General features: G+C 55.5%; 1 protein-coding gene across 1 annotated transcript in view; it reads right to left on the bottom strand.

The window, feature by feature from the left end:
* Positions 1-27520, bottom strand: part of CACNA2D4 (calcium voltage-gated channel auxiliary subunit alpha2delta 4) — a 113640-nt gene that overhangs the window by 1999 nt on the left and 84121 nt on the right. Inside the window, exons 27-35 of the mRNA XM_008153386.3 lie at positions 14632-14693; positions 13552-13596; positions 13251-13313; positions 5151-5221; positions 4688-4763; positions 4182-4234; positions 3850-3905; positions 3511-3531; positions 960-1077 (exon numbers count right to left, since the gene is read on the bottom strand). Of these exons, the coding sequence (XP_008151608.2) occupies positions 960-1077; positions 3511-3531; positions 3850-3905; positions 4182-4234; positions 4688-4763; positions 5151-5221; positions 13251-13313; positions 13552-13596; positions 14632-14693 (565 nt within the window). The remainder of the gene's footprint in view (positions 1-959; positions 1078-3510; positions 3532-3849; positions 3906-4181; positions 4235-4687; positions 4764-5150; positions 5222-13250; positions 13314-13551; positions 13597-14631; positions 14694-27520) is intronic.

Below are 27520 nucleotides of genomic sequence, written 5' to 3'. Positions count from 1 at the left end.
AAGTAGCAGAGCCACTTTTTAAACTCAAGACTGTCTACCCTAAAGTCTTGGCTTTGCACCATAGCATTTACTTCATCCTTACAACAAGCCTTTGAGCTAAGTGCACAAATAACAATAGTCCCAAGAGAACTGCTGTGGTAAAATTAAAATGTGTAAACCTGGCATTACACTAGGGTAAGAGAGGGAAACCTGACTGTCCGACGCCAAAGTCTGAGGCGCTGCCCATGGAAGAATTTGCTCCAAGTCTGGGGTCTCTCAAGGATATCCTGGGAAGCCCTTGGTGAGTGGCAAGGCTGACCAAGGGGACATCCTGGAGGAGGCCATTGCCTCCTGGGCCAGGAGAGAAGTTCCAGGGAGCATGGCCCCCGAGGTCAGGGGTGGGGTCAGCAGGAGGGAACTTTCATTCAGGCCTCCCTGGGCCAGGCTGGCAGAGCGAGTTGGCTCTAATGGACTCTCCATGGGGAAGGCTGAGTCTAGGCTGGGCCCACGCGCTCCTAAGGACATCCTATGCTTTCCCCTTTCTCTGCACAGACAGGTTTCTCAGGGAGAGCTGGCTTGTCCTTTCCTCAAATCTACCCTTGCCTTCCAAGATCTCTCGATGGAATTCAGCTTGTGTGGCCCCGACACTGAGCTTCAGTGCAGGTGTGAGTGAGACAGACAGTGAATCGTGGGATCGTTTCTTTTCTATCTGGGATGGCTTTGGGGCCTGGCACGGAGGTGACTTGCTGACAAGGATCTGGCCTCGGGACCACCGTTCCTTAGCCCCCAACTGGCCTCCTCCCTCACACCCTCTGCCTCAGCCTGTTTCCTTCACTAAGGGGCCTGGGAAACAAAGACCCTGGAGCGTGCCCTTTCACTTAGAGCACCCCCTCCTCCCTCCCCATTTACAGACGCCCCCCCTGTGCGTGACCAAGCCCTGCCCCGAGGCTGGGGACAGGAAGAGCTGCCTCAGGTCTTACTTCTGGCAGGCCCCACAATCGATGATCCCGTTGACCTCCTGGATGGCCCTCTGGTGCACAAACACGGGGTACTCCGCGTCGCAGGGCTGCAGCATGTCCTGCTTCCTGTGCTTGTGGGCTGTGGGGAGACAGGTGCGATGGGAGAAAGAGCATCATGAATTGGAAGGGCCTTCAAAGTCATGCCTGGAGGGATCTCAGCTTCAACACCTCCAGGCCCTAGTCCATTTGCAGGTGGCTCCTTGGTCAGAAAACTCTCCGAACATTAAAGGAGGGGTAGGGCAGGAGAAAAGGGGGAAGGGCAAAGGAACAGAATCAAAGCAGTGGAGTGGATCACAGTGGACAAGGCAGCAGACTGGGCCTCAGGGTGCCTCGGGTTCAGTTGTGTGTGATTGACACACGAGCCTCATGACCTTGCAAAAGCCACTTCCTGCCTGTGGAAGCCTGCATCCCTACTGTGGGCTGGGGCTGGGGAGCGGGCGAGCACCTTCTCAAAGGCTCCTTTCAGTGTTGATGTGCAGGGTCTGAGAGGAGAGCAGAGGTGGTCAGAGTGCCCAGGGGTGGCTCGGGGAGACTTCAGCCCTGCACCCCATCACCCTTCCAATTCAGTATGGACTGGTGACACCTCCTCAGCCCAGCCAAAGCGCTCTGCAAGTGCAGGGCCTGGGCAAGCCCCGGGTCTGCCCTCGTCCCTGCTGCTGGTGAGGGCTGAGCAGTGAGGGCCAGCGCCCGGCTGCGGGGCTGGGGGGCGGCTGGGCGGCTGGGGGACGGCTGGGCAGGGGCCCTCAGTGCATGTCTGTGGTGCACTTGAGTCATTCAGAAAGGACTCAGCCCACCGGAGAGTAGGTCCCTGGCCGCCTGCTCTGGATGGCCTTCTCGCTCCTGAGGTGAGCAAAAAGCAAACAAGGCCAGCTCCAGGCTGAGGGACATTGTTTTTGTTCAAAATAGCGTGTCATTTCGGTGCTACAGTACTCCTCTTCCTGCGCGGCACTTTCCACGCCTTCCCTTTCATTCTGAGAGCTCTCTGTGAAATAGGCAGGACAGGCCGTATTCCCCCATTGTGTAGACATGACCCATGGCAGGGTCACACAAAGGTTATCAGGGAGTTACAGGTCTCCTTCACCCCCAGACCCAGAAATGTCCCCATACAGCCCTGCTGAGGGTCAGCCAGGGCCACACTGACCTCTAAGGGTGGTGCTGAGCAGCGCCGCGGCCCCTGGGATTCGAGAGGGGGTGCTCTGGCTACAGCCTGCAGAGGCTCAGGGCCTGGCTCCTCTCCTTCCAGTTCCCCGGGCCTCGCACCCAGGGGGGCTGGCTCAGGCTGGCCTGTCCACCCTGTCAGCTGAGACACTGTGTGTGGTAGGTCACCGCAGGGATAACAAGAGCAACATGCCAACAACAATAGGCGAGTGGCTTCCCCAAGGTCACACAGCTGCCCTCTGCCCAGGCCCTTGGACTCTAAGCCCAGAGGACACGGCTGACCGGCCGGGCCGGGCCTGCTGGCGGGAGGAAGGAGCCCCAGCACAGCGGCCTGAGACGGGACGTTCTGGACCAGCAGGACGAGGGAGCTCACGCTCAGCTTTGTAGGCGCAGATGCTGGCAGAGGACAGAGGGGCGCCCCGCCCCGCCCGTGTTCCCGAGCCGCCGGGAGGAGGGACCTGTTTCTAGATGGGTGGTGACACCTGTTCCTGGTTCCTGTCACAAACACCCCGTGACTGACCTGTCCCCGGGCAGTCCTCTGAAGGCTGCTGCGTGTGACTTCCAAAAGGAGTCTGGAAACATGGCAGGGGATGGCCACGTGAGCGGAGGGTCGGAGGTCGCACCGGCAGGCCAGTGCTGAGAGCAGGCAGAGGGGGGGTGAAGCAGGCCAGGCAGGGACAGCAGTGCGAGTGGGCTTTCCATCAGGAAGCAAAAGAAGGGGTGCAGCCCCCATGGTGGAGAAGGTGCAGGACACCAGGGAAAGGCTCTGCAGCAAGCAGGGCTGGAGCAAACCCGCGAAGGTGCGGCAGTGTTGGTGGTTCAGGAGCCCGGGCCACCCAGGGAGTGGAAGTGGGCCATGTAGCTCACTCTCCTGGGAATGTGGTCAGAGTCCCAACTGGCTGACAGGACATGGCTTTGATTTGTGGTCAGACCTTTGGGAATTGCTGGAGACACATTATCCCAGGAGTGTCCCAGTGATCAGATGAGGCCTCTGCCTGCCACCCCTCAACCCTGAGCTGGAGGCCGCACTGTTCGTGCCGCAGGGTGACCTGGTGGCCACTCACTTGCATGTGGCCACAGCCACTGGACCCCATCCCCTTCCCTCTTGGAACTGCAATTGTCCTCCCCGAGGGGACGGCTGGGGTTCCATGTCGCCCGGGTAGGGCTGTGCTTGTGTGGGATGTGGTCTGGGCTGCACCCCACCCCTAAGGCATGGGGCTTTGCACTGGGGGAGCTCCCGAGTTGGAGTGCCCTGGGATGAATGCACCCCTTTAAGGGAGAGCTGAGGGGGCCCTTTGCAGCTCCAGGCTGCCTCCTGCGCCCCCCACCCGGCTCCGCAGTGGGTGCTACTTACAGTGATGGAAGACAGCTTTGGCTGCCCACGACATGGGGCCCAGCACAGGGTGGGCATGATGTCACACAAGGTCAGGATGTCACAGGTGGTGATGTCACATGGGATGGGTGATGTCACATGGAGCAGGGGTGTCCGGAGATGGTGTGATGGCACACAGAGGTGGGGAGCCCGGAGGGGAAGGTGACGAGAGAAGGCCAAGCAGGATGAGATGTGAACAGTGAGCTGCCCAGGGCCCCTTCCCCTCTGTCACCCCCACCCCCCCAGAGGGGGAGGTTTCCAGTTAGCTGGCTGAAATGGCACTGGCAGCAAACACAAGGTCATGCAGTCACAGGTGCTCACCCTCGGCCCCGCGGTCGGCTCTCCGGGAGCCCCAGGCACTCCACTCCAGCAGGAACCTGTCAGACACGGCACCGAATCCGACTGGGTGGCCGGGGCACTGGCGCTCCCCGTGGCGCCCCGGTCAGCCCTGTCCTCCTGGACAGCCTCGTCCCTGCCCGAGGGCCCCCGAGCGAGCAGAAAGGTGCCCCCGGCAGCAGCAGGAAGGAGCAGGCCCCACACACAGGACAGTTCCTCCCGGACCTCCCTCCTCCCCTGGCCTCCCTCAGAAGATACACCTGCATGAAGTCCCCCAGCTGCCCCCCCACCTCAGCCCCCCACCCACCCCCACTCACAGCAAGAGCTCATGCACCAGCCATCTGGTCGCAGTCAGGAGGGCTGAGATAGGCTGGGAAGAAGGGAGACAAACAGTTAACGCTGGGCTGGGGGACAGTGACCCATTAGAGGCCGCACCCCGGGACCCCCCTCCTGCTGCCACCACCCACCCCTTCCCAGCTGCGGAAGCCTGGGGAGCTGGTTATCCGAGAGCCTCCGATGCAGGGCCGGCAGCCTGGGTTAGACAAGCCCATCAGGAAGGCCAGGCAGGGCCTCGTTGGAAGAGCCTCTTGGTGACGCCCCCAGGGTCCCTGGGGCCTGTGTGACCACACTGCTTGCCAGAGGCCCGCAGACACGCCCTGCAGGCGGGTGGGAGGAGGCAGAAGTGGGCGAGGACTTTTTGGTCAGAGTCAAGAGGGGCCCTGGGGCTAGATGCCTGAGGCTGGGGGAGACCAGGGACCGGGTCACCTCATTTTAGGTGGAGGGCTTGCCCCCTGGTGGAGGGGAGGTCTGGGGTGACACTCACGCTGACCAGGGGCCGGGCGGCGCTGTGGTGGTGACTCGGGGGTTTGCACATGGCCTGGTAGTCATACATGGTCACTCTGAAAGCCAGAGACAGGAGATGGCGGGTCCGGACCCTCCCGCCCCTGCCCTGCCCCAGGGAGTCGCTGCGGTTTCATTCACCCAGATGCCCGACAGACGGTTCAGGGGTTAGGACGGCAGATCAGAAGCGAGACACGCCCCAGATTACATTTCTGCGCTTGGTTTTAAAGAAAACGAACAGTAAATTTGGTTTTCCTTCTGGGGCCCACATGTCCTCATGCCACTCCCCACCTCTTCTCAGATCCCGGGCTTCAGAACGGCTGCTTTTGGAGCACCTGGGGGCTCTCACGGTGGGTTTTGAGGTCAGGATCACCAGATCTGTCTGGACCATTTAGCATCAGACCCTGCCTTTTCTGTCAGATGGGGGAGACGCATGTCCCACTTACTGGCTGAACACCCCCATGCTGAGCAGCTGGGTCAGGAGAGCACCGTCCACCTCCCCGAGAAATCTTCCCACCTGGGGGGGAGGGAGGGAGGGAGAGAGAGAGAGAAGGGTGAGGACTTTGAAACCTCCCACCGTGGCCCGGGACTCATTTCTGAGCTCCACACTTTAGCCGCCATGTGGGTTTTCCCTGCAGATGCCCTTCAACATAATCACAGTGGGATCCTTTCCACCGCCCCTCCCTTTAATTCGCACCCCCACCGTCCTGCCGTAGTCTCATCTCAGGGCTTTTAAAACTCTAAGTTGTAATCTATTGTCTATGAAATCAATCTGGGGGTTGCAATCACATTTTTTAAGGTGAAGAATTCCTTTGAACAAATCAGTGGGAATCACCCACAGCAGGTAAAACAGCGTGCGCGTGCGTGCGTGCCGGGGTGTGTGTGTGTGTGTGTGTGTGTGTGTGTGTGTGTGTGTGATGGGTCAGATGCAAAATGTGCTCCTGTGGGTCATGGTCACAAGAGGCCCGAGGGCATCCTTATCACCCAGCTACACCAGGTCTGAGAACGCTGGAGCTGCCTTTGATTTCCCCTCCCTCCCGCCCTCCCCTCTTCCAATTAATCAGTGTTTCCTGTGGATCTGTCACTCACCATCCCGATTCCATGAGAAGTGACTTAACCTAAACCCGTGTCCTCTCCGCAGCCACTTTGCCCTCGTAACTGGGCTCCCCAGCCCCCAGCCACCGCTGGGATTTGATCACTCTCTTCTTTGTTTCCTGAAACAGGACACCCCTCTCGCCATCCCTCCTTCATTACCCAACCAACCAACACTAGGTGAGCACCTGTGTGCTGGGCATCCTCCAAGCCAACAAGGTCAGCTCACCTTCACACCTGCTGTGCCGCCCCCCCCCCCGCCCCCCGGTGCCCCAGCCTCATTGCTGCACCCCTCCCATTGCCTGCCTCTTGCTGCTGCTGGTCCTCAGCACGGCACAGAGGCTGGGACCGAGGTGTTGGATTTTGATTCAAATCCTGGCTCTGCCACGGCCTGCAGTGTGGCCATGGGCAGGCCGGTAGGAAGATTGGGGATAATGCGTGCCAAGTATCTCGCCCACAGAAAATGCTGGGGAAGTGGCGGCCAGTCTGACAAGGAGACACTAGGACTCTTCTCCCGGCCTTGATTACCCTTCCCCAGTCCTCACTCCAAGGAGCTTTCCTTCTCAGCCTCCTCTAAGAAGTCTGTTTCTCACTTTCCCAGCAGAATGAATGCCTCCTTCCTCTGCACTGAGACACTGACAGGCTCACCACAAAAGCTCACAGCGGGGAAACGGAGCAGGCTGGTCAGCTCTGCTCTCTCTGTGCCCGGAAGGCCCGAGAGGCAGCGGACAGCATGGGGAGAGCGTGGAGCTGAGGGCATTCCAGGGACAGGACGGCAAGCAGGGAGGTGAGAGGCCTCCAGTCCTGCCTGTGCCTCCAGGTGCAGCCCTGAAGCCACCTGAGGTTCCTTTGGGTCGAGGGCTCCCTCTCAGGCGGGGCTCTCTTCCTGGTGTTGCAGTTACTGCGTGTGTGTGTGTGTGTGTGTGTGTGTGTGTGTGCATGTGCGTGCGTGTGTGTGTGTGTGTGTGTGTGTGTGTGTGCTGCATCACCACCCAGCGCCATCCTAGGGGCAAAGATCCACCTCCGCCCCCACAGCAGTGTCCTGCTCACTGCGTTACTCAGTGCAAAGCTGCTGAAGGAAGGTGCGAGGGAACAGACGAGGGAATGAGTGAATGGTGTGAGTATTCTGCTCCCTGGGAAAGTGCAGTGGGGTGGAATTGAGGCTCCTCTTCTCCAGTTCTAGGCTTATTCCTCCCAAACCCTGTTGTTTAGACACTTGATTCTGAGAAGGGAGGTCCCTGAGAGTAAGACAAACTGCTAGACACTGGAAACAATGTATCCTCCTCTGTAAATAAGCAACTGACTTGGAGGATATGTCACTCTGGCAGGGAGTAATATGCTCAACTAAAAGACTACATTTCCCAGACTCCCCTGCGTCTGGGCCTGGCCAATGAAATGTGAGCAAAGTCCTGGTGGGACTTCCAGGAATCTGTTAAAAGGGAGATGTCTCTGCAGTTAGGGCACCACGGCCAGGGCTGTTGCACTTCCCCTTGTGTGGAAAGTGGACACGAAGGCAGGCGCTCCTGTATCCAGGTGATCCTGAGGGCACCTGGTGACCCACCACACCAGGCCTGGGCTGCCTTCAGCCATTCCTTATAGGAGAGAATAAGCCTTTAAGTTGCTTAAGCCACTGTAGTGGGGACTCTATTCCTCACAGTAGAATGCAATTCATAGCTGATACAATTTCATTTGAACTTCGAGTGCATCAGTGACTCAAATAGGTTGATAGAATTTTCTGAATCAGCAAAGCCAAGGTCCACCCATTCAGTTTTGGGTACCCTGTCAATTTAGGTCCTCAGACTGAAGGTGGAGGGGCACCCAGCACAGCACGCAGGGGGGCTACGGCTTCTGTACAGCCACAGCACTCTGAGGGGCTCTGGGAGCTGGCTCTGCCTGCCAGCTAGGTGTGCTGACCCAGGGCGGGGCTCCGCTTTCACTGAGGATAAGCCCCACACAAGCAACAGTCCACGGGGCTGCTGAGCAAAGGGCTGGGGCTTCCTGAGGTCCAGTCTGTACTGAGGAGGGAGTGAGGTGAGGTCCTGTGAGGCACACCCAGGAGCCTGGAGCAGGAAGCAGATGGGGCTGGGGCAGCCAAGGACCCAGAACTGATGAGCATCCTCCTGGCCAGCAACATCCCCTCGGCATGGGCTGATTTGTGTGCATGTGTGAGTCTCCGTCCCCAGAGAGAAGGGGGACCAGAGGGTGAATGAAAGCAAAGATTCACTCTGGTATTGGAATGGAGCAAATGTCATATGGCCTCCTTACCTAGGACAGCCTCAAGTTTCTTCTCTAAAAATGGAAAGTTCATCCTCCGGGATGTGAGAAGCCACTGTGCATGGCTCCTAGTGGGGACCAATCCTTTCATTCCTGCTGTATGGCCCACAGTGGGGCCGGGAAGAGTGTGGGGACTGGGGCTCTGCACTCCTGGGGGGCTTCTGCTGCCATTGGCTGTCTCAGGTCAGGTGACCCACTCAAGTTGCCCAAATGAGGGTGCCCTGGCCCCCAGAAGGTGGAGCATGAGGAAGCCAGAGATATGCCGAGGTAGGCGGTGAGGAGTGGGAGGCTGGAGAGGCAAGTGCCGGAGCACGTGCAGAGCAGGAAAGTGGAGGTTTCTCCTGCGCCCACTTCACCCACTGCACCCGCGGAACCGGACTTGAAGCCTGCGCTGCCACGTGGCAGGGAGGACAGAGGGCTTGGGGAGGTAGGGAAGGAGGAAGGGAGCAAGGAAAACAGGGAGGCCCAGGACAGGTGTGTCAGAGGCCCTGTGCGGGCCGAAGGGGGTGCCCTGGTCTGAGGGCCTGCGGCCAGGGAGGGAGGAGGTGCTATGGCTTCTGGGAGACGTAAGCCTTAGGGGGAGACACCACAACGGGGTGTCTGACTGTAGCTCCGCTGCCCCTGTGAGGTCCATTGGGAAGCTCCCGTGTGTGTGGGTGCTACTCACAGGCAAACGGCAGGACCCAGAGCCCCAGATCCAGGGTGACAGGTCCACTGGAAACGTTACACAGAGCCGTGGTCACTCCCGTGCCCTTGCTCTCTGCTCTCTCTCTAGGCCCCAAACAGATGGCTGGGATCCGTCCTTTGTGGTTCTTTATTATAAGACGGAGTCCTGAGCTGGAAGAGAGGCTCAGTGGGGCCAAGTATCTAACCCTCAAGCTGGAACGAGGCCAGGACCGGGACCAGGACAGAGCCGAGCGCCCCTCCCTCCGGCGGGCGCAGGGGGGCCCTGGGGCTTCTACACTGATGTTTGCTGGGTGAGAGGCCCGTGAGGAAGAGCTGGGGGGGCTTTGGGAAGACTCCTGCCTCTGTACAGTGACAGGCTTCTCTCCCAGAGCCCTGCCGGTCGCTGGCAGGGACAGGAAGTGGCCTGGACCTTTCGGCACATAGCCCCGCCCAGAAGTACACCCAGGTCCACAGCAACTGGCACAAAGGCCGAGGCAGCGGGTCTCAGGCTTCAGCACACACGGGAGTCACCGGGGGGCTTGCAGCAGCACAGAGGGTGGCCTTCCCCGGAGCTGCCGAGTCCCTTGGCCTGGGGCGGGGCCTGGGAGCATGTGTTTCCACCAGACTCCCGGATGCTGCTGATGCTGCTGGTCCTCCCAGCACACTGTGAAGCCTCCGGATAAAAGGGGGCAGGAGGAAGGGTTGAGTTGGGAGGGCCCAGGCTTGTGGCCCTTGGTGGCACCTGGGTGTGCTTAGGGAGGGGCAGGTCTGGGTGGGTGGGTAGGAAAGTTTGGTGGAATGATCCTGAAATGGCCACAATGGTTCTAGCCTCTTCGAGTCATGCCCTGTGTAAGCCCAGCCCCTTGAGGGTAGGCTGGATCTAGTAACTTGCTCCTGGTGAGTGGAATATGGTCCAAGTGACCAGATGTCACTTCTGAGATGAGGTTGCCAAGGTCCTGACCCCTGCCTTGCTCTCCTCTCTCTGCTCGTCTTGGCTCTCTGGCTCTGATGAAGCCGGCTGCCGTGTTGACAGCTGCCCCCTTGAGAGGCCCACCTGGCAACCGATCTGGCCAGCAACCATGTGAGTTTGGAAGCTGAGCCTCCTCTGCTTGAGGCTTGAAATGACTTGAATGGAGCAGCCCTGGCTGATCCCTTAATTCAGCCCCATGAGAGACCCTGAGCCAGACTCACCCCGCCGAGCCATGCCCAGATGCCTTACCCTAGAAACTGGGAGATGGTAAGTCTTGTGGTTTTAAGTCATTACATTTTGGGATAATTTGTTATGCAGCAATAGGTAACTGCTACAGAGTTATTGAATGAATGAATTAAAAAACCCACAAAACCAAAAATGGATGGATAGATGGCCGGGCCTGGATACCTGCCAGGTGCTGCGTATATCATTGGTGTCTCTGGCTTGGGGGCTATCTCCCTCCAGCCCTCTTATCGCCTGACACTGCGCAGGCCACGGGCGAAGAGGTCCAGAGTGAGGAAAGAGGAGCCCTGTCGTGATGTTGCTGCTTCCAGAGCCTGGACACTGGCCTCGGACTTACCCAGGAGCCTGGATTCCGGGGCCTGGAGTTCAGGGTCCTAGAGCATTGGTCCTAACTCTGTGAGACTCAGACCAGTTTGACGCAGTGAATAAACTCTGCCCTGAGCACGGACAGAGTGAGGGAGGGTAGGGCTGGGCAGCAGGACTGCTCAGCGGACCCGGCCTGCAGCCCGCCCCCCTCTCCGGAGAAGGCTCTCCCTGGGCTCACTCGCCTTGCCCAACAATCCTCCATTTCCTCCAGGGCCCAGGCTCTCCAGCTGGACTTCCCTCCCCAAACCTTGCAGAGCCTCAGTCTTCCTCTGGTATAAAATGAAACTAATAACACCACCAGAGCCTCCTCCCCTTTCCTGGGGCTCCCAGCATGGGCTGTGGGAAGCCAGGGTGACCAGGCACAGTGGGAGCTGGGGCTCTGGAGGAGGTCCTAGAGGTCACACCCTATTAATGAAGATGTCACTTGTGCCCTGCTTCATTATACAAAGGATTTGTAAAGCTACATACAATGTTATAAAATAATACGGTAGTTGAGAAGATGGGGGTAAATAAGCTAAGTAAGCACATCCTTTATAAAATAGAAGAGTCTAAATAGCTGTTTGCTACCACATATTATCCAAAGTTGTGCCCTCTGATGTCATGATTTGAGAAGACATGTGAGCGAGTGTACAACAGGGCCACCGTGAGTCACACCAAGGGCCCCTTGGGAGTGCCTGCCACGGGCCCCTCTCCCTGCAAGTTTGTCCTGCAGCCTCTCAGGCCGGGGTCAGCAAATGATGGCCCACGGGCCAAATCTGGCTCTTGAGCTGAGAATCTGTTTCTATTTTCAAATGGTTGGGGGAAAATCAAAAGATTAATAATTTTTCATGAGACATGAAGATTATGCGAAATTCAGATTTCAGTATCTATAGTTAAGCTTTACTGGAACAAAGCCACGCTCATCCCTTGCATACTGTCCGCAGCTGCACCCCGGCCACAAGGGCGGCGCTGAGCAGAGTGGCGCTCTGGCCTAAACGCCTAAGCCCGGCTCTCTGGCCCCACAGGAGCCGTTGCTTTCAGCTGCTCCAGAGCTCGGCCTCTCAGGCGCGCTGTCCCCTCCCCAAGTGTCCAGCCTGCCACACTCTCCCTGAAACACTGGCGCTTGAGAGCCAACACCACGGGGGGCCTGCAGACCTGCCGGCTCAGCTCCCCAGGGCGCAGGGGTCGGCGCATGAATGACTGAGAGCACTAGCTAGGCCCAAAGCCTCTTTCCAACCACTGTTTCATTCCTGTCATCACCCATTCCCCCAGAGCAATTGAGAAATACTAAACAAACTGGGCTCTGTCCAGGGAGGAGTGGCAAGTCCAAGAGGGGCGTGAAAGGGCAGGAGGAAAGGCAGCGCAATGAATGGTTGGCAGTTGGCACCTTGCAAGAGACGCCATGATGTCAGCCGGCCCTCAACGCCTACTAAAGAGGAAAATGGACAAAACCATCTTCTTCTTCACGCCTGCTGCTGAGACAGGCTCCGCAGAAGCGGGCCATTCAAAGTCTCTCCTCAAGGAGTTGGATTCCGTGACCCACCGGTGCCCTCCTCAGTTGCCCTCTTTCCCACATCCCCTTCCTATGCCCTGCTTCCTGCCATGTTCTCATGACTTCTGTGGACTCGGAGGCCAGAGCACAGCCACAGCCAAGGCCACGGCCTCGGCACCCCCGCCTGCTTCCCCAGCTCTGCCGATACCCCAGGCACCGAGAGTCTGGGGCCTTAGACATCGTGTGGTGCAGCCCCCTCATTTAAGAGGAGGAAACTGAGGCACGGCTAATGGAAGCCGCTCAACCCAATCACAGAGCTGGTTAGGGGCAAAGCTCACTCTGGACCAAATACTATTTCCCTTCCGTTGAGGTTCAGCTTGGAGGCCATTTCGATGCTTCTGGCTTGTTTCAAGGAAATATTTCATGTGAAGCTATTCAGGTTGGGCTCAGGTTTGAATAGGCTTCCTTTTAGTTTGATTCCTGGCTACATAATTAATATTGGGACCCAGTTTCGGCTTGGCAAAACAAAATTATGATTGCACCTTCTCTTTTGCCTTTGTGAGCACAAGCGGGGTCCGAGGAGCCATCACAGGCCGGGGGAAGATTATACGTGTGTTTCCCCGATAGCAAACCGAGGTGCAGGGCTAGAACAGAACTTTCCGCGAGGGAGGTCCAGGCAGGAAGACAGCGCAAAATGGGAAGATCTGGCCCCCTGCGCCCCAGGAAGGTAGAAGGGAGGGCCTATGGTCTGAACGTGTCCCCCCAGTTCACATGTTGAAACCTAACCTCCAAGGCGATGGTCGAAGGTGGAGCCTTTGGGAGGCGATTAGCCATGAGGGCAGAGCCCTCAGAAACGGTTTCAATGCCCCACAAAGGAGAGCCAGAGAGCTCCCTTGTCCCTTCTACCACATGAGGATGCGATGAGAAGTTCGCAACCCGGACGAGGGCCCTCATTCAACCATCCTGGCTCCTGACCTCGGATTTCTGCCTCGAGGACTGTGAGCAATGATTTCCCGTTGTTTATAAGCCCCCAGCCTGTAATTGTTACAGCAGCCAGAGTGGACAAGGCGGGAGGGTGAGTAATGAGCAGTAGGAGGAGCGTAGGACTCTGGGAGGAGGCCCCTCTGAGGCCATGCCCTCAGTGACAGCTGCGGCACAGAACACGCGGCCCGAGAGGCGGCTGGGCTGAGCCTCTCCTCATTATGTGGACAGTTTCCCACCAACTCCGGGAGAAGGCCTGAACCGTTACAAAATCGAGAAGTAATATTTTCTATGACCATCTGAGTTGAAAAGAGCCTGACTTTTGTAATCTTGCTGTGTTGACTTTGGGATCCCATTTTCTGCAGACCTTTCACTCTACTGGGCTCTAAAGCAAGATTGCTTCCTGGGCCATTAGCCCTTTCTCCTAAGACATGGCTACCCGAGGACTCGGCTTACTCCTACCCCCACTTCCCAGCATCTTACCTCCTGGGATCGCTCTGAGATCAGAATGAACCCGTTGTTGTCCACGATGAAGCAGTCCAGGTCCTGAGGAGAAACCCAGAGGGAGGTGAGCTCTGGCCCTGCCCCCGGCCCCCTGGGCCCTCTGCCTGGCCTGGCATTTGGGAAGGCAGGCCGCCATGGCTAGTGAGAAGGTACCCTCCCTGGAGCCCAGCACTGCAGGAAAGAAGGGCCCTGGGGAGGGAGGGAGCTGGCTCATTCAGAGGACGTGGGTCGAGGGGCCCGTGGCTCCCCCTCCCCCCTCTTCACACTGGGAAGAACTTACACTGTCCTGGCAGCTCTTTGGGCACGGCCCATCCCCCGCACTGCACTGGAAGGAAGAGAAATTGTCAGTCGGGTATGCCCTTGTGTTTGTGTGGTAGGTATTCGGTGTGAGTGTGGGAGTGCTGTGTGCGTTGTACATCTGTGTTGCGTGTTGATGTGTGGGGACTGGCGGATGTGTGTTTATGGTATATTAGTGGTACATGCACATGTGTGTTTATGGTACCTATGTGTCGTGTGTGTCCATGTATATGTGTGGTGTATGTATGTATTTGATGTGTGTGTGTGGCGGTGTGGAGTAGTGGGCAGGGCACTGAAGCAGGATCCTTGCTGGCTGGGTCAGCCTTCCCGGAGGGAGCCATGGCCCTGCAGCTGTGGCTGAGGAGAGGGGGGCCCTATTGCTGGAGGCCTCATGGGTGGCTGCCTACTGCTCTTTGTCATCCTGCTTGATGTGGTGGCTAATCCCAGGCTAGTGGCTGGTGCTCCTTCCCCCTCCCATTCCTTCCATCCTCATTCTCTGGTCCCTTACACTTGCTCAAAGTGGGGACGCAGCAACAAGTGAAGGGGGGCCATGGAGCAGAGGAGGCTCAGTGCCAGGGGCAGATTCGGGGCTGGAGGAGCTTGTGGAGGGAAGTGAGGAGCCCTGTGCAGCCCTGGGGGAGCCAGGTCTGAGGGCTCTGGGAGGAAAGGAAGGGTCGGGTGGGAGGGGCTCGGATCTTGGGGCGGGGGGGGGGGCGGGCAGGGACCGAGGAGGGCAGTTTCCTTACTCTGCTGTGTGGGGGATCTGGGCAGCAGAGACTAGTGACAGACAGTTCAGGGGATGCGGTGTCATGCCCTTTGCCCCAGGTCTAAGCTGAGAGAGAGCACTGGGTGGGAAAGGCTGGGACCAGAGACTGAGGCCGCAGGCAGAGCTCCAGGAGCTGAGCAAGGCAGAGGAGAGATCCAGCAGGGCTGACAGAGGCCTAGCAGGCGGGCTGAGAGGCACTGGGGCAGCCGGGGGAGTGGGTCTGACAGTGCCAGCCCCTCATCACCGTGGAAATGTTGGGGAGCCTTCTGACCTTGAACTGACCTCCATCACACCCACCTGCTGCGTGGCCGCCCAGAACGTGCGCTGCAGGAAGTCCAGCCTCATTTGGATGCCCACCGCTGTTTTGGGGGAGGGGGTGGTAGGAGGGAAGAGACAGTGAGAGGAAAAATAGATTACAGTTAGAGAGAGGGGGTGCTTCAGCAGGAACTGAGGGGAGAGGGAGCACCAGGGCAGAGAAGGGGTGGGGAGAGCTGAGTCAGACGGCAGCATGCGGACCGAGGTTCCTGGGTGAGGGGGAGGGAGAAAGGAAGAGACGGGTGGCTTCTGTCTCCCCACAGAGGACGATGCCAGAAAATGGTCCGAGAGAAAGGTGAGGCCTGGGCTCTAGAGAACAGCGAGGATGGCATTCATCCTCGGATCTCGGGGACTCGGGGCAGGCGCCCTGGGCAGACCATTCCCCCTTTCCCACAGATGAAAAGGTAGAGGCTGAGAGACGGAGCCATTTGCCCAGGTCATGTGACCCGAAGTGGTGGGACTCTCGGCCACTGTGGGTTGGGTAGCTCACGGGGCCTCCTAGTTTGCAGCCTGACCTAACAGCCTCTCTGGTACCCAGAAGGCTAGAGACCGTCCAATCTGCAAAAACTACTCTTTTGATGATGCCACTTACAAGGGCCCCCATGCCTCTTTGGTTCCCAAATAGGAGTAGGGAACACAAGCTGGTGCTCACATCCTAAGAGAAATCTGGGGCCAAAGAACAGAAGAAAAGCAGCTTATATTGAAAAAGAATTTAAAAACTAGGCCGACTTCCTACTGCCTGGTATAATAATATCGAAAATGTGTTGAGTGCCAGGGACGCTTATGTCCGTGAGCTTGTTTCATCCGCACGGCAGACCCGTTCTATTATTATTCAGACTTCACAGTGGAGGAAACAGAGGCTTACAGAGATGACACGCTCACCCAATCAGCTGGCCCCTAGGCACAGAGCCAGGACACGTCTGTCTCCGAGGCTCTTAACCTCGATATTCCCTAGGCCTGGCTCGGTCCTGGTGGTCAGGGAGAGGGAGAGGCTTCGGTTCCCTCATCTGTAAAATGGGAACACACCTGGGTTCCTAGCCATGAGGCTGTTTTCATGAGACGTTCTGCAGTCACCCCAATGGCATCCATTGGAGCGATTTTCCATCACAACCATTCTGACTGCCTGAGGCTCCGGGGGCTGTTCTGAAGTGGACTGGACTCCCAGTGTAGCGCAGAGGTACAGAACTGTATCCTTTGTGTTTTTTTTTCAGTATGAAATAGTCCCAGAGAAATGTGATGGGGGGAAAAAGGGAGAGACCAGGGAAGGGTCAAGGGGCCAGATTCCTGCCCTGGGTTGCACTGGAGCCTCGATTTCCTGGCTTTAGCATCAGAATCACCTGGAAGGTTTGTTAAAATCTCACCCCCAGAGTTTCTCGTTCTGGGCGGGGCCTGAGAATGTGCATTTCTAAAGAGCTCCCAGGGCTATTGCTGTTGCCCAGGGACCGTATTGTGGGGACCACTGTTGTAAACCATCACTGTCTGGGTGCACTTTTGGAGATGATGAAGCTGTTCTAGATCTGAATTGTTCCACATATGGTAGCCACTCGTCACATGTGGCTTTTGAGCCCTTGAAATGTGGCTACTGTGATTGAGGACCCGAGTCTTAACATGTTTATTTAATTTTAATTAATTGAAATAGCTACATAGCTGGTGGCCATGATATTGGACAGTGCGATTCTAGGCTCTGCGTTTACAGATGAAGACCCCAAGCCCCTGGGAGCCCCTCCCCGCCCTGCAAGTCCCATGGCAATTCTGAGGCTGGAGCTCTGGCCAGCCCGCTTGAGCAGATCCTACGATGGGGGAACCTTTGAATTCTATGGGGGCTTCTTTGTTGCTTCAAGGCCCAGGTGGTTGAAAGGCATAGGAGTGAAGGGGATGGTAGACCCACTCTGGTTCATGAGAGGGACAGACACAGCAGGTGTGATCAGCAGCCCTGGTTGCCACGCCCCTCCTCCCTCTCACATCTCTCTCCTCTGAGGCTGCAGGTGGAACTCAATCACTCCCCATTCTTCTTCCTTTTAAGACCACTCTTAATATTAATTTTAGATAGATTTTCTTTCACCGGAAGAAAAAGGCTGAGTGAAAAAAGAGGAACCTCTTCTAAAAATTCTCAGAGGGGAGTCACTAATACTTAGAATAATAGGATCTTTGGGATTTAGGAAAGCTTATTTACCCTGGCCCTTGGCCCTTGTGGTCAAAGCACTCTCAGACTATTCCTAGAATGAGACTGCCTCTCTACCCATTGGTCAGTGCCAGGTCTCATAGAATCATGACATTTCTGAGCTGGAAGAAATTCCATGATTCTCACAGAGGGAGTCTCAGAGGGTGGGGTTCATTTTCCCCTAATGAAACAGGGTTTTGAGGCTCTTGGGTAGGAAAGGCAGGAGTGGGGCCCAGGGCAGATTCTCCCCCACCAGGTTCCATCTCACAGCTGGACCATAAGCTCCTCCAAGGTAGGCTCTGGGTCCTGTGCATCTGGGCATCCTTTGCAGAATTTAGGACATTCCAACGGCCTACAGACATCTCCCCCAGAGTCACCGATAGGCATTTCAAACTCTGCATGTCTGGGGTTTCCTCCTTGAGATTTCCCCATTTGGAGGGCACATTCTCCACCTGATTGTTACCATGTTTCCCCATCCCATCTGAGTTCCGTAGACCTTATTCCAAAACTTCATTAGTCTGTCTGTCCATTTCTCTCCCCCTCCCCTGCTACCAGTCCCGGCCAAACCATCATCTCTCTCACTTGAATTAATGTAATTAACCCCTAAGGGGTTTCCCTTCCTTCATGATCTGTTCTTCACAAAGTCACGAGAGTGCTCTTTCTGAAGAGCAAATCATGTCACTCCCTTGCTTAAAACCTTCCAATGCCTTCCTTCCCACTGCTCTTTAAACAATATCTAAACTCTTTTGATATTGCCTACAAGACTCTTAAGAAGCTGGCCCTGCTGATGTCTCTGATTTCAGTGGGGATCACTTCTCCCTTAAGCTCATTCCCACTCGGGGCATTGTATCAGCTGTTCTGTCTTCTTGGAATGCTCTCCCCCTAAAACTTTACATGGCTGGCTCCTTCCTGCCATCAGATCGCAGCCCAAACATCATGTCTTAGAGAGACCTTCCCTGACCTCCCAGGATAGAACAGCCCTCCCCTTCGCCACTCATTCTCTACCTCATCACTCTTTTTCTTTATTTCTTTTTATTTTATTTTATTTCTTTTTTAAAATCCTCACCCAAGGATATGTTTATTGATTTGAGAGAGGAGGAGGAGAGAGGGAGAGAGAAGAGAAACATCGATGTGAGAGAGAAACATCGATCAGTTGCCTCCCCAACATATCCCGACTGGGGAATCAAACCCAAAACCTAGCTTCAACCTGCAATCTTTTGGTGTATGGCACGTGGAACCTGCAATCTTTTGGTGTATGGCACGACTCTGCAATCAACTGAGCCACCCAGCCAGGGCTACTCTTTATTTTCTAAGCAACATGGTTTATTTATATTCTCATTTATTGTCAGCCTCACACCATTAGAATGTCTAGTAGCAGGCAAGGGGGTTGAGTTCTGATCCCTAGCACCTAGAATAAATAGTACCTAGCACATAATGGGGTGCAATAAAGAAATACTTGTGAATTCTATGTGTCAGCCACTTGAATGGGAAGCAAATTCTATGAGATCTCTTAGTCCCTTGCCTCTGGGGTTCAAGCCCTTGCTGAACTCCCTTTTGCCATACAGAGCCCCGCCCTCTCACAGATGCTGGGCTTGAGGTCCTAGAGACTTAGCTGTGCTCTGATTTGTTGTGAAGGATGAGCATGGGCACGTCCTTAACAACAAATCGACTGTGTCCTGCCATGCCCAACAGCTGTGCCCTTGGCTTTAATCATTTCAAATCTTCTGTTCAACTCCGGCCTCACAACCCGAACAAATCCTGCTTTTCCACCCCAGACACTGAGAAAGCCCAGCCTCTCCCCTGGAGACTCACCAGGGCAGCTTGGGTTCTTGTTCTGGTCCATCTGATTGCTGCCTTGGGTGGTTGGCTATTGTCAGAGCCTCAGTGGACCTTCACTGGTTGCCCTCCTCCCAGCACCTCCTAATAAGCCTACTGTGTGCAGCAGGTAATACCTCCTGACACTGTTCGCAGGAGGCTCAGAACTAAATCATGGTGAAGAGAGAAATCCAAGCAAAGGCGCACAGGGAATGAGAGGCACTTGGCCTGTTAGGTGTGGCTTCCCCTCAACCCTCATGGATTATTAAGAGGCCATCCCAGAGAGAACCAAGATGGTGGCGTAGTTAAATGCCGGTACATGCTGCCTTCCACAATCACATCAAAATTACAACTAAAATACAGAACAACTATCATTCAGAACCACCTGAAATCTGGTTCAATAGAAGTCCTACAACTAGAGAAGTAAAGAGGAAAGCACATTGAGACCTATAGAATTTGTGGAATGGGCTGGTCTGACACCCACGTGTGGTGTATTTTTAATTGGGAGGGATATCTCCAAGGCTTACCATGAGAAGCAGGTAGTCCCAGACCCCAAGCCCAGGGTTCCAAAGCTGGGAAGAGAAGTTCTCATAACTTCGGGTTGTAAAAACCAGCAGGGATTGTGGCTGAGTGAAGTGGAGCCTGCTGGAGACCCAGGTGTTTCTCTTAAAGGGCCCACTTCCTCTGAGTTCCAGTGCCTGGTGGCTTTGGGGGAATCCAGGGATATATGGAGGAACTGGACTGTCTGGCATGTGGCAGGAACTCAGGGGTGGCTTTCTCCCAGAAAGGGGTGCTCACAGGGATTATTCTTCCTGTACTGAGACCTCCTCCATCATAGAGCTGACTGGCAGCCATATTTGAGTTTCCATCAGCGGTCTACATTGTTTGTTTCGCCCTGGTGATTCCCTGAGACCATGCCCCATCCAATTTGCAGCCCCACACAAGCTATTTGCAATGGCTTTGCCATATGAATGGCCTGACCTGATTCATGCTTCAGACTTTCCTAAAATCTCTCAAACAAGCAGCAGCTGTTATCAGCATGCCCCAAACCTATCAATAAAAGGCCCATGACCTGGCACTACCACTAGACTGCCTTGCTGCACAGCTGGGCCTCACCTGGGCACTTCTTAGCCCAATACAAGTAGCAGCCATCTTTAGATCTTTCTGTAGCTCCTACCAGATAACCCCAGGCAGTGGCTGACTTTGCACCTCCTGGGAGGCCTCAGAGCCAGTACACCTGGTGTACAGCTTCAGACCATACCAGATTACAACTCTACACATCCACAAGCGACACACTCAAGGGGCAGACTCAGTGAACACCAAAGCCCCACTGAAGAAAGTCCTGCTCCATAGGGATGTCCTGTACAGCCGCTCTTCCACTGTAGTTGCAGCTGGTCCTCACAGCCAATTGACCTGGAGATCAATTCCTCCCAGTGACACCAATAGCAATCAAGATTCAATTACAATAAGAATGTGCACACAGACCATACAGGGGCGTACCTAGAGTGCCCAGCTCAGGTTAATGGGGAGGCTGAGCCACTGGGCCCTACAGGACACCTACTACACAAGGCCACTTTACCAATTCCAGGAGACATAACAGCTCTACCTAATACATAGAAACAAACACAGGGAAGCAGCCAAAATTAGGAGAAAAAGAAACATGTCAGAAATGAAATAAATGGAAGCAGTAAACTATTAGCTACAGAGTTAGAAAAACATGGTTATAAGGTTACTCAAGGATCTTACTGAGAGCTTCAAGGGACTTAATCAGAGCTTCAAGGGATTCAAGAGAGCTTCAAGGGACTTAGTGAGACCTTTAAGGATCTTAGTGAGAATGTCAAAGACATGAAAAAGGACCACTCAGAAATTAAGCACACACTAACTAAAAAAATAATTTATAGGGATTCAACAGCAGAGTAGAGGATTCTGAGAATCAAATCAATAATTTGGAATATGAGAAAGCAAAAAACACCCAATCAGAAGAGCAAAAAGAAATAAGAATTCAAAAATATGAAGATAGTGTAAGGAGCCTCTAGGACAATTTCAAGTGCACCAACATTCGCATTATGGGGAGTGCCAGAAGGAGAAGAGAGAGAGCAAGATATTGAAAACTTATTTGAAGAAATAATGACAGAAAACTTGCCCTACCTGGTGAAAGAAATAGACTTACAAGTCCAGGAAGCACAGAAAGTCCCAAACAAGAGAAACCCAAAGAGGCCTACACCAAGACACATCATAATTAAAATGCCAAGGGCTAAAGACAAAGAGAGATCTTAAAAGCAGCAAGAGAAAAACAGTTAGTTACCTACAAGGGAGTACCTATACGACTGTCAGCTGATTTCTCAATAGAAACAATGCAGGCCAGAAAGGAGTGGCAAGAAATATTCAGTAATGAATAGTAAGGACCTACAACCAAGAATACTCTACCTAGCAAAGTTGTCATTTAGAATTGAGAGTCAGCTTTACAGATAAGAAAAAGCTAAAGGAGTTCATCACCACCAAACCAGTATTACATGAAATGTTGAAGGGTATTCTTTAAGAAGAGGAAGAAGAAGAAGAAAAAAGATAAAAAATATGAACAATAAAATGGCAATAAATACATATCTATCAACAATTGAATCTAAAAATAAACGAATAAAAAATCTAATGAACAGAATAAACAGATGAATACAATAGAATCAGAGGCATGGAAACATGGAACAGACGGATGAATCTCAGAGAGAAGGGTTGAGTGGGGTGTGGGAAGAGATTAACCAAGGATCTTACATGCATATATGCATTACCTATCGACACAGACAATAGGGTGGTGAAGAACTGGGGTGGGGCAGGAACTGGTGGAGGGGGACAATGAGAGAAAGAAGGAGGACATCTGTAATATTCAAAAATAAAGATTTAAAAAAAAGAGAGAGACCACCCCCACCTCATGCCTCTGTATGTGGGCCCTTGTTTTAGATCCTGACCTTGATCCCTTGATAGAGGAGAAATCAGACCCCTTTCTCCTAGTCTTAGCACAGCCTGCCTTTCTCCTTCCTTTCTCTCGTCTGCTTCTCCACAATCTCCTGCTCTCTTCCAAAACAGCGTTTCTTTAAGATCGCCTTGGCTGGCAGACAACCTAACAAAGAGCCTCAATAAGGCCACAGGCGACAGAAGGCTTATCAAGATGAACCTCTTTGCTCTTTATCCTGGCTGTCACCTCAGTCTGCTTTGTCATCACAGAAGGCAAAACAAAACAGCTGTGCACACACACTCATGCACACCTGCCCCTCCACCCCTAAATGATCCCTGTCAGGGGCCCGACTCCCAAGGAGTCAGAAACTCAGCTTTTACCCACTAGCTCTCCTATCGATTTTGTCCTCCCTTCTCCTCTGCCTAGATAACCGAGCCCACAGACATCGGGGTGAGGAGGGGCCACCTCTCCTGATACAGCCTGGGAAGTCTGCAGCTGCTCTGTGAAATCTTGGATGATAGAGTGCCATTGCCAGAAGGGAAACCAGACATCTCAATCACTCTCCTCCCGTTCTATAGGCAGGAAACTGAGGCCCAGGGCTGTCAATTAATTAACCAGTTACTAGCGAGTTCAGCGATTTTCCACCAGTGTGCCACAAGAATATTTAAAACACGCAGGACCTGACTATTTAGTCAGGGGGCACTGACCTATTTTCCCCTAGATTGTCAAATAAAAAATGACGGCAGCCAACGCAACAGTAGCTGCCCAGTATGAACGAATCAAAATTACACCTATTTTTTGTCAGATCGACAAAAACCATATTTTTTGGTGTGCCTTAGAATTTTAGTAATTAGTTTGTTTTAGTAGTTAATGTGTGCCATGAAAAAGGTTGACAATTCCTGAGCACTTAGTGATTGAGCAGCAGAGTTTGACTCTGCCCATCCTCTGGGACCCGGGCGGGGCTCTTCCCTCCCATCCCCCATCAGCTCTGGGCTGGGTGAGGCAGGGGCTCTCTCCTAGAACTGCTCACAGCATGGGGAAGTGGGCAAACCCATTGCAGAAAGCTGCCATACAATTTTCTGTGATCACGACAGGGTGGCCCAAAGAAAGGCCATGGATCAGAGGAGAAGGCCAAGTCTGTGGACTAAGCAGGGACACTTCACAGAGGAGACATGCTCAGGTTGAGTTTTTCAGGCGCTCATTCCAGCCTCCGGGAAGGACACGCTTTCTGGGACTGCGAAGTGGGAAGTGTGTTTAGGGGTTGAAGGCATCTGACATCTGGGTAGGTGAGAGGCGACTGCTCAGGAGGTAAAAGATGCTCTCTCCTCCTGGGACAGCAGCCCGGCCCCCCACTGCCGTGTTGCCCAGAAGAGCAGACTGAAAGGAGCGTCCCGAGTGAAGGAGCGTTTCTCAACCCCACCCCCAGTTCTGACGGCGAATCCCCCTGGAAAGCATGCAAAATGGAAGAGGCGCACTAGCATACCCCTGACATTGCCAACATGCCACATTGTCTGCCATCTGCTTGTCAGGCCAGTTTTAAGAACTGCAAGGAAGGGTCATTTAGGGGTCAGTTCCCAGGCCAGGCTCCTCCCTGGCTTAGTTTCCTTTGCCTTTGGATGGGACACTGGCCATCTCTGGGCATATCAGCTTCTCCAACGTCATCGTCTTGACTGGTTAGTGAAGAGGCCGCTGAGCTCTGAACACCAGTCTTCCCTCACCCAGGGCACACAGACACCTGCCCACCCACACCAGCAGGTCTGACACTTGGCTCCACTGAATAGCCTGGCTCTGTGGTAGCTGAGGCTCGGTGATCCCAGCCCGCCATGCGACCCTGGCTGGGAGGCTCCTGGCTCCTGAGGACAGCAGGCAGTTGCCCCCCTCTGAGCCCTCCAATTACCCTGCCTGAAATAAATGCCCCTTCAGCTTTCCCTTCTCCACAGGCAGAATGGGAGATGCCGCCCCACCTGTCTCCGACCTGAGACAGACCTAGCTTCCCGGGGGGCCTATCTGCCGCTGGGTCCTGACCACACCCTTTCCCCAAAGGGGGAGAGGCTGAGAGGCTGAGGCCAGGGGTGGGGAGAGTCGGGACAGCGCGGGGAAGGAAGATGGAGGTACACGGGGAAAACAGCTTTCTCCTCCCTGGAGTTGGGAGCGATTAATCCACAGGCCTTTTTTTTTCCACTGAAATGTGAGCGGTTTCAAGGGTGAGCGCTGCCCTCCCCGCCGCCGCGAGCGCCTGTGGTGTGTGTGCGCCCGTGTGCGCGCGCCTTAGCCTGTGTGTGCTACTGTCGCTGTCATCACAGATGTACCCCCAGCTGTCACTCCATTGCTCCGTCTCTGTGCTCGCGCGTGCTCTCTCCTCCTCTCCCCTCGCTTCCCCTCTCTATCTGTCTGCCTCGGTCCCTCCCTCTTCCCCTCTCAGTTTGTTATTGACCCAGCAGCCCCGTCCCCTTGGCAGCGGCGGCGGCAGGCATTCCTTCTCCCCAGGCTGTTTGCTGCGTGCCAGGTCCCCGCTCGCGGCGGATTGGAGACTCGGTGCCCACTGCGCTCCACTTGGCTGTGCTGTCTGGCTTTCTCCAGGAATCCCAGGAGGGGCTCACTGAACGGCTCACAGCTACTTGATTGAAGGCGCTTGAGGTCAGGGTGGAGAAAGGTGAGTGCTGCGCGCTCGTGGGAAGAAATAAAGGATTCGTGGGTGCAGGGTGGCTGGGGCATGGGGACTTGGGTCCTGTCTTTTCTGGGTCTCTGCCCTGCACACATGGAGAGCTGCTACCGCCTCCTGCCTGGGGCAGTTGCTGGGGCTGGGGCAGTGCTCAGGCTGGGGCATCTGGGCAGGCCACAGAGACAGGACACAGGGAACTCTGACCTCACAGTGTTGAGGACATGAGCTAGGATTCTACTGGGGAGGGGGGAGCTAGGGAAAGGCAGGGGTGAGGAGGGCAGTGCCAGTGCCAGATGACAGGCCTGTGTGGCATGGAAACCAGTCCCTGCGGCAAGGGGACAGACAGCCAAGAGCCCTGTGCCGTCTGCATGCCTGGCTCAGCAGACAGCCTGAGGAACTTGGGATCTGTGGGGAAGGAGGTGCTGGCGACAGGGCTGGGACAGAGCATGGTGGCTCGGCATGGGGGTGGCAGGCTGGAGCGCTGTGCTGTCTGGGGCACAGGAATTGACCTCATGGTCCCAGTCTCTTCTCAGGATGCTCTCAGTGTGGGGCCGTGGCCTCCGGGCAGCTGTCCTTGGGCAAAGCTGCGGAGGAGCCCTTCCCTCGCTGGACATGGGTCCATAGAGCTGTGGGGAAGCCCTGGTGGGGGCGTGGCTGGGAGTGGATGGGAGAGAGCCTTGCAGCTCTTCCTTGGCAAACGGCAGGCCTGGCTCCTAGCGGTCCTGAGGCTTAGTGGGGGCTGTGGACTTAGCTTAGGGGGATCGGGTGGTCTGCAGCCAGGCATGCCTACCTGGCTTCCCCACCCAGTGGGGCATGGGTACCCTGAGTGGGATCAGGACAGCCGCTCTCCGCAGCCCCGAGGCCCATGTTGATGATGCAGAGATAGGGGGCCTGACTAGGAGTCCCGACCTCCCCCCCACCCCCAGTTCCGGGTCGGCTGCTTTGTCTTCCCTGAGCTGTGCAGTCTGTGTTTCAGGGGTGACGGTGGGGAGGCTGGCTCCTGGCTGTCATGGCATGTTGGGCATCACCTCGCTGTGACTCAGATCGACACTCTGCAGCTTAGATAACTACACCAGCTGGGGGAGGGGAGGGGAGGGCAGCCGAGCACGTGGAGATGGGCGGGGGAAGTCCAGCCCGAAGGGAAACCCACAGCAGCTTCCTGCGCTTCCCACCCCACCTCCCCATTGGCACAGGCCCTGGCGCTGCCAAAGAGGGAGACCAGGAAAGCCAGCCGGGGGTGGCAGGAGAAGGAGGAAGGTTTTTAAAGAAACCGATCTGGTTTCTTTGGGATTTGGCTGGAAGCTGTGTCTGAGGCTCGGATAGGCAAACTCTGTCCCATTTCCTAGGTACCAAAGCCTGGGTGGGGGGCTGCTTTGGGCTGGGTGGGCAGCATGCTGAGGGGGCAGGGATTTATGTAACGTTGGGGTATCTGGGGACCTCTGGGGTGGGGAGAGGAGAAGGAGTTTAAACAGAGGCAGTCTCTCCCTGCTCAGGGCCTCCCTCCCAGATCAGGCCTCCTCTGGCCCTGCCAGCCCGGCCCTGAGCCCAGATCCAGGGCCTCGGTGAGCACGTAGCTCATTCGTGAGGAGTGATGAGGGGCTTTTCTGTTCCGCTTCCCTGAGGGTCTGTCTGGGATTGGGAACGTTCGACAAGGAAACAGGTGAGGGAAGCCAGGGGTGAGGATGGGGAGTGCGTTTGAAAATGAACCAGAAGGCTTTGTCTGTTCCAAGTACAAATATAGAGATTTAAAGCCTGCTTCCGTGATGCCGGCAGCATGTTTGGGGATGACCGGCAGGGAAAGATGGAGAATGTTTCCTGAAAGGGCCTGACCGCCAGGCTGGAGGCGGCAGGGGAGCCCAGCTCTGTACAGTCTCTGCCACACGGGCTCAGCCTGGGGCATCCCACCCCCCGGGTCTCTCTCTGCCCTCCTGGGGGGGGGAGGACACTGAAGTGGCTCCAGCCCCGGCCCTGCCTCTCACTAGCTGGTGGCCTTCACCTCTCTGCGGAACAAAGGAGGTGCAGAGGAGGCAGCAAAGGCCCCTTTTGCTTCTGGGTTCAGTGAGTCTGGTGCTGAGGGGGACCCTTAGCCTGAGTCTAGGAGCCTCGGCCAAAGGGAGAGACCAGGCAGGGTGCGCACAGTAGGGCCGGCGCGCTGTCTCAGGGCCAGGAACCCCAGGTCCAGGCACAATGGGCATTTGCCGCTTTGTGGTTTGGACACTTGACTTGGGGGGATGGACAGGCAGAAGCATCAGAGGAAGGGCATGGATGCCAGGCCTGTGGAGGGTGAGCCCACTCCACTTGGAGGATTAACCTCCACTGGTGGGAGAGATGGCTGGGGCCGAGGCACGGAGAGGCCAGGCTCCCAGCCATCCTAACCCGAGCGTTTGCAGGGAATGAGAGCAGGCAGGCTGCTCCTCGCCCTGGGGGCTGAGGTGAGGTGACCCCTGGGGTAGCAGATCCCACCCTTGTCTCCAGGGGACGCCACACCCACTCAGCTCGGCAGGAGCACGAGGAACCTTCTGCTCTCGCTGCTGCCTCCTGTTCCATCGCTACCTTCCCAGCCCTGGCTTCCCTGAGCTCCCAGCCCACCCTCCTCACCTCAGCACTTAACCCTCCGCCAGAAGGGTTTCTAGAAAGCCCCCTCCACTCTCCTTGACCAGATCTTGGCCCCTGGGGCATCCCTGCTGCATCTGCGATATTTCTGGACAGAGGGCAGCTGGGGAGACCTGGTGGCATCTCAGTCCAGCAGGGCACAGAGCTCACATCTCCATCAGTAGGAGGGGTAAGAACACACGTCTCCTCAGCTCCAGTGAGAGCAAATGAGGAGACGCCGTTAACTGTGAGATTCTGCACAAGCGGAAGGCTGCATCTGCCCCGTCCTGCCCTTTCCTTCCTCCATCAGGAACCTCGGTGTGTAGGCAGACCAGGGGCAGAGCAGACCTAGACCTGTAAAGGCAGCTGAGGTAGGAGCTTTGTCCCAGACCACTCAAGCCCAAAGCTGTATTCTTCCATTACCTAACCTGAGGGAAGTTACACAACTTCCCATGCCTCAGTTTCCCCCATCTATAAAATGGTGTTAATAGTACTACTAACCTCAGGAGTTGTTATGAGGACTAAGAACACAGGCGTTTGCAGCTACGGTGATAGCTTCTCCCCATCCAGAGGCTTCTGGAAGGAGGTGCTAATGTGAATAGCCTCACCTCTCTGCCCAGGTCACTGCCACTCCCTGCCTGGGACTGGCTCCCAGAGACTGACCAGCATGATCTCCTGGGGGGTGCAGGATTGG

Source organism: Eptesicus fuscus, chromosome 7 (assembly GCF_027574615.1).
Source record: "Eptesicus fuscus isolate TK198812 chromosome 7, DD_ASM_mEF_20220401, whole genome shotgun sequence".
Classification (NCBI taxonomy): Eukaryota; Metazoa; Chordata; class Mammalia; order Chiroptera; family Vespertilionidae; genus Eptesicus; species Eptesicus fuscus.
This window is presented reverse-complemented; position numbering and strand designations above follow the sequence as displayed.